General features: G+C 38.4%; 1 protein-coding gene across 1 annotated transcript in view; it reads right to left on the minus strand.

Annotated features, from left to right (window-relative positions):
- Window positions 1-7,654, minus strand: part of LOC138013193 (snRNA-activating protein complex subunit 1-like) — a 10,440-nt gene extending 2,786 nt beyond the window's left edge. The window contains exons 1-9 of the mRNA XM_068860206.1: window positions 7,522-7,654; window positions 7,175-7,205; window positions 5,833-5,964; window positions 5,207-5,272; window positions 5,000-5,074; window positions 4,458-4,565; window positions 3,118-3,239; window positions 1,056-1,101; window positions 815-940 (exon numbers count right to left, since the gene is read on the minus strand). Coding sequence (XP_068716307.1) covers window positions 815-940; window positions 1,056-1,101; window positions 3,118-3,239; window positions 4,458-4,565; window positions 5,000-5,074; window positions 5,207-5,272; window positions 5,833-5,964; window positions 7,175-7,205; window positions 7,522-7,643 — 828 coding nt within the window. The 5' untranslated portion in view covers window positions 7,644-7,654. The remainder of the gene's footprint in view (window positions 1-814; window positions 941-1,055; window positions 1,102-3,117; window positions 3,240-4,457; window positions 4,566-4,999; window positions 5,075-5,206; window positions 5,273-5,832; window positions 5,965-7,174; window positions 7,206-7,521) is intronic.
- Between the last annotated feature and the right edge of the window lie 3,579 nt (window positions 7,655-11,233).

Below are 11,233 nucleotides of genomic sequence, written 5' to 3' on the forward strand. Positions count from 1 at the left end.
TTGTGGTCTGGTCTTTCTGGTCTGGATAGGGTAGGGTGGAGCACCTCGCATAGGACCTCGAGTCCTGTTCGTGCTCCTTCCCTCTGGGCAGGGTTGCCCAGTGGAAGAGACAAACCAGATGTCTCGTAAAACAAACAAAACAAACAACATCCTTCCTTTAAATTTCTGGGAACAACGTGAAACATTGACAAGGCACCGACATGAGACCTTTTAAAATTCAGACAAGCGGCATGATGGGAGCCCTCTTTATAATTATAGAAGACATAAAAAAATGGACAGCTAAGGATAAAAAAAAAAAACATGCAATTGCAATTGACATTATTTTATAATAGTCTTGTCCTTGTTCACCACAAGCCTTTCAGAGATAACACACCAAGCCAGCCACATCTGCTGGAGTGGATAAACCAAAATATCTGGATTTCTATGCTTCGTTAGCTCTATGTGAATAGGTTTGTGGGTTCTTCAACATGTCATAGGATTTCAGGATTTTGTGAATTTGTGAACAATTAAGTGGCTAAGACATGAGGCCTATAGTTTAGGATCCCTATTCAAAAATACTTGAAAGTCTAACCACTTGCAGATTGATTATAATAGTGTTTTCTCCTCATTTCTTTCAGGATTTTGAGCTGAGTGTTAGTTTGGCAGGTATTAATTATTTAATAAACAAACAACCTGCCAAGTTGTAATCTGATACTTGACCATTGCCTTCTGAGTTTACCCAGGTTGTTTTGGGCGATACAAGTCATCAGCAAGGCATCTCAATATGTTAATAATTTGTTGTTACTTACAAACAAAATACAACTTCTTATCTTACCTTTTCCACAGTGCTTGTCACTGTGGGATTTGTTTCTTTGTCTGGTGCATTTGGGTTGTTAACAGATTCAGCACTGCCAGTGTTTGGTAATGACAAGGATGTTCCAGTTTTTCTCTCCAAAACATGCTGTTAAAAGTTTTTCATATGTCCAAATTAATGCTTTTGATCATCTGAAATAATCTTGCTAGTAACAATAGTAATAATAAATTGCAAGTAACACGCACTGTAGAATCTTCCCTACCTTTTGACATCGTGTACGCTTCCATTCATCAAATTTCTGTAATTCACTTAATAAATGTTGAAAAAAATCAAGTAAGCAAATCATGAAACAACTCTCAGACTAGTGCTATCCAAACATAGTAATCCTGATAAATTTAATTAAGGTCTTTACATAAAACTCAAAACCACTCTTTCTGTGCAGAACTGATTAGTGATGGGACTTTTAAATCTCAAAAATACTGGTACCAATAGTTCTTTGCTTTTTCATGGGGTACAGGTTAAATAATTTTGATACCACCCATATTATTTTCATGACTATTTTAGAGATGAAAAGATAATTTTATTTAAATAATGCGTTATAATAATCTTCGGATAGATTACACTGTATGCAAATAATTAATCTAGGGTAGAAAGGGTTTTACCACGTAAAATGGCTTTTAAATAATTAAAAAAGTACATTAAATTAAATTCATTTTTGCAAAAAAAATGAGCAAAAAGAGAGAATGAGAGAAACAGAGCGAGAGACAAAACACTTATTTACCACAGTTTGCTTGCAGGTAATGTTTTCCTTCTTAATATACGCCTCGCTGCCTCACATATTTTGTAAAACTCACTAAAAAACGAAGAAGGCCTAAAAACGTCTGCAATTCCGTGTTGACAGAGATTACTATATAATAGTTCAACAATCACATTTAAATAGGCTTTTTGTGTGAAATGGATGTCCAGTCATGAGCTGCTTTGTTTGACTGTGAAATTGCAGTTGAGTAAGCAAATTGACTATGCTTTAGGTTGACTTTGTAATTTTGCCGTTGTTCTAAACTGAAGAGAGAGGGAGTAAAGGATTGTCTGTCAAATGGAAAATGTTGTGAAAGAGATGACTGTGCATGTAATTCAGTTTTAGTTGTTGATAAAAATTGTTGGTTATTGTTTGCAAGGCTTAATTGTTTGTTTACTGCTGTCAGCTCAAAGGCATTTGATCTGTTTGATCACCATAAACTGTATGCAGTAATGATGATTAATTTTGTACTTTATGCAGAAACATATAATAATTATAATTATTTCCATGTACACTATATTGCTTTCTGGGGTTAGAAATCATGGGAGATCCGCATTTAGGCTTGGCTAAATCTATATATTATACACATTGTAAGAAGAGGACATAGTTTCTGAGTGGATGAAGCAGTTGTTAAACCATCGACTTGTGAACTACCCCCCACTGACGAGTAAAATTGTCTGGAGTTAGAATTAGACAGTAAAATCTATTCAGTCTCAGGACTGAGGATTGAGTCAATGGCTTTTAAAAGTGTTTGGAGGTCACTAGCCTGCAAGCAAGCTCTCGCTTTCATTTATCTTTGCATAGAACAGTCTGAGATAGCAAAGGATTACTGTTTAACCCATTGACAACTCAAATGCCCTAGGACGCTTCTAGTTGACGGTGTCTGACATTTGCAGACTGCAGACTGCAGGCTGGTTACAAATAGTGCTGATAAACGGTATTTAAGTCTAAAGAAACCATTTTAAAACGGTTAGCTTTCAATAATATTATTGAAAGCTAACCATTTTAAAATGGGTTCTTAGACTCAAATACTGTTTATCAGCGCTATTTGAAATGGGTTATTAGACTTAAATACTGTTTATCAATGCTATTTGTAGCCAGTCTGCAGTCTGCAAATGTCAGACACCGTCTAGTTGACGGGTAAAATTGTCTAGCGTCAGACAGAGTAAAAATCTCTGAAGTCTCACTCCCAGGGGTCAATGGGTTAACGGACTGGCGACATAGTTTTTGACAGCTAATTAACCCATTGACACTTCAACACCCTAAGATTGCCCTCAGTTAACGAGTAAAATGGTCTGGCATCAGACAGAATATAAATCTCTTAATTTTGTCACTCCCAGGGCTCAATGGGTTAAGGCAATCATTGCCATTCAAAATGCAACTTTTTGACAGAGTTTTGAGCAGTTTTGGAGCGAACACCCCAAAAAGTTCCTCATTCAGTCGAAATTGCACTAATTAATAATCTGAGCTTTAACAACACAAATTAATGCTCAAGGATTTAATCATTGAGCATATAACATAATTATACCTGGCAATATCTGTAACAAGATTATCAGAGATGGCAGAGAATGGTCGATCAGTAGAAATGGCTCCTGACCCCAGTAACTTTGCCTTCATCTGAATGTAGTTTTTATGAGCCTCATCTAATTTCTGTGCAAAACAAACAGTGAAAGTCATTAGTCAAAACCGTAATGGGTACTTCCGGGATAACGAGAATGTGACAGTCACAAAGTGCTCCCACACAAATTTCCGCAATTCAACACTTAAATGTCTAACTTAGTGTCTTACTTAACTCCCTAACTGCAACTGGACTACCCTAAAAATACCACAGTATTTTGAATGAGAGAAATGATCTAATGTCTCAAATAGTGCTTAAGTCTAAACACCCCTCTTTTAATGCATGGTGTTGATTGACAGTGTAATTTAAGGTGGCTTACTACAGTTTTCGGAAGTTCCGAAAAAGATCAAGATTTTGAAATCTGTAAAATTAAAGTAACAGGATGTCTGAGTAAATAAATACAAATAAATAAATAATTGAAATAAATGAGTAAATAAAATAGGCCATTTTTCTGTTGTTACTCAAAAAAACTAAAAGGTTTGCCCTTTCTTTAAGTGCTGTTGCAATGATTTAGACATCAAACTAGTTTTTTCTTCTTTTAAGATCACAGGCTCCGTTCACATGTGGTTTACAAGTTTACATGTGCGGGCTGCTGTAATGCCTGTTACGTCGACAAAACGGCCTGGCATTTTTCCACACGTGTGAAAGAGCATTCATTTTGCCAGTGATAAGGCCTCTTACATTGTCAAACATCCGCAGAATTCTTAACATTGTCACGCCTCATGTTCAGCAGATTGTTTTTTAGATCACACCTCCACCAGTTTTCAACTCAAGATAAAAGAGGCTGTTCATATTCAGAGAGAACAACCCTCTTTGGATCAACAATTACGCCACGTCAATCTAAAACTATCTTTTTAATCCCCACACTTTCACGCTATATACTTCATTCCGTTGTTACTATTTTCACATCAGCATTCTCTATTTATTATAAATTCAGGTTGCATTGCTTTGCATTCTGACTAACAGCGAGGATGGCAGAAGTTTCTGTCGAAACATGTATTGTAAACTCAAAGGTTTCATCATTTTCTTAAAATTCTTTGGACGCCTTTTGCTCTTTTAATCAGTTGTAGGGTCTTGTAGGGGTGTTGCTGCACAAAGGAAAGCACAATATTTTCTTCTCAGATGCTATTCAGGTCATGTGAACTTTGCATTTAGTTAAGAGAATTTAGCTCAGTCGGCGAGAGTGTGAGGCCTTCTGAATTATGTTGTTTCGTTCGTTGAGTAAAAATAAACTTGGTGAAGTTGATCACCTCAACTCCTTTAAATCTTTCCTCTAGATTATCATTAACATCATCAACAAATGCAGAGCTTTGTCCTTCCTCTTGGCTTGTGATGGCTTCTTTTGATCCATAAGCAAGCTGTTAAAAGATTATAAGTACAAAATGTTGACGGCTCTAAACTACAGTTCACATACTCAAGTTGGGATCTGGCAGCCTTTACAACAATTATATAATTTCTATGTTACGTGGTAATCAATGCTAGTGACATTTAAGCATCTCAGACAAATGTAACGTCTGTAATGTTTAATATTACATACATACATGTACATCCTTAATTGACCACTCCCCATAGGGGCTTTTCAGGGCCAATGAAACTGTCAAACACAATCACCACAGATCAGGACATTTCAACAACAACTGTTAAGAACCCCAACTGGCTGGAAGCAAACCATTTGGCTATATTTATATATATAATAATGAGTAAATGATACAAAGAGTAAAACAATTCATTATGTAACAAATGGCAAAGATACAATACTTTCATTTCGCATGAATATAAAGTTGTTTCATACCGGTATTGGCATTGCAACAAATAAGAATGCCCTTTCTTTGTACATAAGTCGAAGAATATAATCAGCATCGTGGTGCTATGAACAAAAAAATTGGAAATAATTTAGACTCTGTCTCCTTATGTAAAGAACAAAAAAAACTAAAAAATAATTTACCAAAATTTCCATTGATAACACTCTTAACCATATGAATGGGATTTTATTCTAAACCTGTTGTTCCACGATCTGGTTGTGAAGTTCCTTCAAATCCTTCATCATAGACAAAGTCATCCGAATCTGCAAGAATTTTGGCGGACACTTGTTGAGATCTTCAAATACAACTTTCCAGATTATTTTTAGCGGTAAGGTCTAACTGCGATTCTCATCATTCTGTGGAATTTCACCTTCAAGCTCTAAGCCCCACACTGCGTTTTGGCTTCCATCGTCGATCAAATTTCTGAACATAGCTGGGAAGATAGATGCACCTCGGAAAGTGAATGGAGTTTTTGTGTTTAGTTCACAGCTATAAATACCATTATGATATATTTTTGCAGGTTCTTCAGTAAAAAGATCTGTACAGATTCCATTGTCTTTTTCCATCAACGTTGTGTTTGAATGTACAAACATACCATGAGCACCATAGATGTTGATTGGTAGGTTATATACGTCACACATCAACTGATTTTGGCATCCTATTCCGTGGTTCCGGGTCAACTTTTGGCTCGGCGTTGGAAGTTTGATTGATAAGAGCAAAAAAGTTTGGCAGAGTTTGGCCGTTGGAGCTTGAAGATGAGATTCCGCAGAACATGACAATTGTAGTAACACATTTTTAATACAATGAAGAGTTTAATACCTACCCTAACTTTTGGTCGATTAAGCTGGGTGTGATAAACAGCATATAGAGCATACACAGCTCCAATTCGATATGGAAAACTGCATGGAGTAGGATCAAGATAAGTACTTATGATACGAAACAGATAGTCAACCAACTGAAACAAAAATCAAGGATATTATTTTGGTAACAAAGAGGTTCGACAAAAACGTTTTGGACCATAGTGATATTTTTTTTATGTTGAATTACGAAAGTCAAGTGCCCAAAGTATAAAGGGAAAAGTGCCCTTTGAAAGATAAAATCCTAATGGTTGATATCTTGTCATGTCCTTTGAAAAAAGTCTCTCAAATTTTGTAGGCTTCTTACCGGTAACAGAAAATATCACAAACCCCCAATGAAAAAAAAAAAACATTCTCCTTTGGAGAAGGGGGTGGGGTGCAGATCGAGACTAAAGTGTACTGACCCTAGGCACCTACCCACATGGTTACAGTCTATTTTTTTTACCAGACATACATTTGCTCCAACTTGTTAATTAACCTAAAAAAAATGTCCATTTGCTTTGACCTTTGCCCGCAATACTTTGAGTGTTCAAGAACCACACACAAGTGGCCCAGTTGGTTGAGCGTCAGCCTGCAATGCAGGACCACAAATAACCCAGGCTCTGCAAGTGGCAGTGTAAAAATAGTAGTTGTGAGGGAGTGTTTTCTGCAAAATAGTTTGTAATTAAATCACAATAAAATGGCCTCCAAACTTAGAACAATTGTCATGTAGTAATTATTTCTTATGTCTGCAACTCGATTTCGGAGTTATTTGACATATATGGCATAGGTACCCTTCCACTACTAAATAAAATGATTTTATACCAAGACTATTGTGCAGAAATTGCTCCCTCACAACTACTTTTTTTTTAAAATGCCACTTGCAGCACCTGGGTCACCTGTGGCAGTACTGGTTCGATCCAAACTCAGGATCATAAAATAACTGAGGAGAGAGTGCTGTCTTTGTAATTTCATCTGCAAATTATGGTTAGACTTTACAGTTTTCTCGGATAAGGACTATAAATCGGAGGCCCCGTCTCACAAAATAAATTATTTTCCATGTATAAAATAAATAATTTCAATGGGGAACGTTAAAGAACCACACACTATTCAAGAAGAGTAGTAGATGGAGTTCCCAGTTTTGTGGCTGTCCTTTGTGAGTACATGGGTGGGAGGGTATAGCAGGTCCACATCAGCTAACTAGCTGCCAAAGTTCAACTTGCTCAAACAAATAAATGACAAACAAACAAATAAAAGCCCAGAGTGCATAACTTTGCACCTATATAAAGCAAAAATCAAATTTAAAAAATTCTCAAGCTTATTTCAAACCTGAATCTTTCTGTTTGTGTCCCTCCCACCGCTAGGAAGAAATCAAAACAGAGATTATCAGGGGTGATGGAGCAGCTCTGGGGAGCAACTTCAGGATACCCCGCCACAGCTAACCACTATTGTTTCCCCTATGCGGCATCTTTTGAAGAACGAGACTTAATACTGTCAATAGAGCCTATTCTTATTCAATGAAACGCAAATAGGTGGCGGGGTATTCTGAAGTTTAGCCCTAAAGCAGGTTACGAGAGCTGCTACACTACTGATTATCAGAAACGTGCTGTATGAATAACTTGCAGTAAAAAAGGAAAAATTCACTGTTAAAGCTCATTAAGAAAACAAGGGCATACCAGTGAATCAAGGAAAAGTTCATCTCTCGCCATATTTCGCAAAATGTCTCAAAACGAACACTCTTGTGGTTTTCAAAGCGGGATAACAGCAAACGACAGTCTGTGATCAATCCTTCCGCCATCTTTATTGTGGTGGTACAGTTCCTTCTTCATACATAAGCAGATCGTATCTCTAGAATGACATCCGCTGTCCATGCCTGAACCCAGGCCATTCGTTCGTCTGGTAAACTTTTGGCTGGGATCTGGGGTGGATAAATGGTGAGGATTTCATCAAAGTTCCAGCTTCAGCTTTATACATCAGCTTTCTGACCTCTTATGGTGATCAATATTTACTTTTATGAAGATTCCTCTTTCTTTTATCAACGGTCATAAACTCAATTTGATAAAACAGCTTCCGGGAACAGCTTATACATGCAATTGAGTATCATGAGTTTATCACTGAACAAATACTTTACTACGGAAGCAAGAATTGCATGATTGTGTACGGTGTAAATAAGTGACGAAAGAGGGCCTTCCAAAGGCTAAAGCCGACATGGGCAAGGCAAAGTCACGTGGTACTCACACTGCCAGCTTTTTGTGGCACAGAGCAACTAAGAGCATTTGCTACTCCCCACCCTTTCCCTTGTGGACTGTATCCTTGTCTATCATTTTAGTGAAGCGAGACAGTGTGAAAGAAAGTTTCTCGTGTAAGGAAACAACACGGTGAGAGAGAGCTGGACCAGGAACCCATGACCCGGAGCCTACAGCTCCCATACTGGGCCTATGTAACGGCATTTTTACAGACCAATCTATTTTTAGACTATCTTTTCCCGAAAAAACAAAGGCAGTTCCGGTTCGGTGACCCTATGACGTCAGCTTAATATTTTGTAATTGGTCATCGGGCTCCCGTGGGAGTCTCATTCGCGGGAAATTCAATCTAAAAATAAATCGGTCTGTGAAAACGCCGTGACACGAACACAGTAGAGTTGTAGGCTCCGGGTCATGGGTTCCTGGCTGGACCTAGAACCAGCTATCCAAGCGCCCAAATGACACAAATGAACTTGTCATCGGCTACCCTGATGGAGGAAACCCTGTCCTGATTTGGGTACATATGGGAATATAGTGTAGTCTCCTTCGCAGCCGTTATTAGGGTCGTCACGCAACGCTCCTCCCCAGTAAATGGGGAGCAGTAGTGGGGAGGAGCGTTGCGTGACGACCCTAATAACGGCTGCGAAGAAGACTAAATATAGTTGTGACTTTGCTACAAATTTTAGCCCCTGTGGGTACTTAGATTTATGAGAGGGTCCTGTAGGGGAAATATGGGAGCTTGGATTGACCCAATTTACATGCATACATACTTAATTGACCGCTCCCCATAGGGGCTTTTCAGGGCCAATGAAACACAACGACACGGAATAACAACAACAACAACAACAACAACAACAACTGTTAAGAATCCCAACTGGCCGGAGGCAAACCAGTTGGCTATTTACAAGTGCAGCTGGGAAGTTGAACCAGGGACTACCAGAACAAATTCAACGAGTGGTCAGAGCTGGTCTTAAACCTCAGGGGATCTCCGGATCTCAAGGCAAGCGCCCTAACCACTAGGCCTGCGGCTGGGAAGATGGGATTTGATCACCGGGAATGGAATTTTGCCACTGGGTTGGGGTTAGGGTTGGGGGAGCCTCTATCTCCCATAATTGGCCTAGACGGTCTACCCTCTCCCGAGTACATCTTTTTGTAAAACACCTCCCACTGTTGTAAAAGCCAATCAAAACAGAGCTATCTCAGCGTGGCGGTAAATATGATACTTTTAGCAGGAAAACCCTGTTCCAAAGGGTTAAGTTTGTCGTCCTGCACGCATAATCCTTAAAGCAACGTGGTCATTAGTTCTGGTTCCAATAGGCCTTTTGATGCTTTCTGACGCCATCTTGGTTGAGGGGCAAACGCGGCTTAAATTAAAGTGAATGTATGGGATTTGGGCCGAATTCAAACCTCTATAACTCCGCTGCAGAAAGGTAGATTTCAAAAATTTTTAAGTAGTTTTAGTCATTTTATTGAAATCATTCACTCAACGGAAAATTAGATCATTGTACAAGGCGTAACGTCTGAAAACTGGATATTACAAATGTCCTCATGTCGCTTCAAATTTCGCGGGAATTTCTATAATTTTGTTTGCCCCCCGAACCAAAATGGCGTCAGAAACCTTGAAAAGGTCAATTTGCCATGATTGCATCTCAGTTGTATTCAAGCGTCATTTTTCGAGACGGTTAATCGGCTTTTAATCAGTCTTTTTCATTGGCAAAAAAGCTGGCATGCTGATTACATTTCAGAAATAAAAAATGGGGTTAACTGAGTTTGTTTTTGAGATATGAGCAGCTAAAGCCAAAATATGGGGTGTTTTGCAGGGCTTTCCTGTTGCCACGGTAACTTTTTATGTCACAAAAATGACCGAATATTTTTCAGCAATAATTGGTGATTGATATGGTACCATAACATTGCTGTTAAATGATAAAGTGTTGTAGTGTCAATCCTTCTAATAAGAACGTTTCTTTCAAGTGTTGAAACTAGTTTGAGCCACGTTAAATCAGTTGCTGTTCTGATGCATGACATATCTTACAACTTATCGCCTCTTAATATTGCTAATTTATTTATTTCTAAAGCAAGCATTCATCCACATAAGACAAGGTCATCTTCAAGAGGTGACTATTTTGTTGAACCCTCAAGACTTGACAAACAAATTAAACCCTAGCCTTTTCAAGGAATGGTATAACAATTTGGAATAGTTTACCTCGTGAAATCCGCCATCTATCCAAAAACAATTTAAAAATTAAAATCCACAATATCCTACTCCAAAGACTATCAGAGGTAAGAGTTTGATTGGCAGTTTCTTTTGTTTTTCGTTTCACCTCGCTCCTGAAGATTTCCATAGGCGTTCTCTTCCGAGCAGTACGCCCCCACCACCTTCCCCTTTGCTGTTTTGACCGCCTTCTTTCGTTCAGTCGATTCTAACTGCATGCTGGATCAACCTGGCTTGTATTCACGTAAAGCCTTGGTGAGTAGTATAAGATAGTTTTTCTGATCATGAAGTGTCACATTTCTTTGGTGAAATATTGGTTTAAAACGGAGCCGCTTCCATTTCATTGATGCAACTTTAAAACACAACTGAATATGATAGGTGAACTCGCGGCAAGACTACTGATTTCTCGAATAATGGCTGATGTCTCACTAGCACTTGACACCGTTGTTCCAACGTGTTTTTCCTAGCTGCTCCGTATTAATACCAGGGTAACACTAGATCAAGTTGTGCTAGGTTACACTTGACGTTGTTAACGCGACCTCCCGGCTAGCATCAGACTGGGTTCTGCTAAATGATTGGTCGATCTTAAGTAGAATAAATTGTACATCACATAAACCGTTCATTGTAATTATGCTTCGATTTTTGAGTTTAAGAAACCACGACGGCTACGGTGACGAAAACGTCACTTCAAACAATTAGTTTGTGCTATCCTAAGTGTTTCACGATGTTTCTACCTTGTTTATGTTGTACAACATGAGCGAAGTATACCATAACCAGATTGATACGTACGGATTTGAAGCAAAGAGAAAGAAGGAAAGATTAATTGTTGTTTGTCCACGTTGTCGTCAAAACCCGAAAATTAGTCATTTTACGTTGTTGTTTTGACGAGTACGGGAGAGAAATGCACAAAAATGCGTGTCGAACGTGCAGCAC

Source organism: Montipora foliosa, chromosome 8 (assembly GCF_036669935.1).
Source record: "Montipora foliosa isolate CH-2021 chromosome 8, ASM3666993v2, whole genome shotgun sequence".
In the NCBI taxonomy this organism is placed as follows: Eukaryota; Metazoa; Cnidaria; class Anthozoa; order Scleractinia; family Acroporidae; genus Montipora; species Montipora foliosa.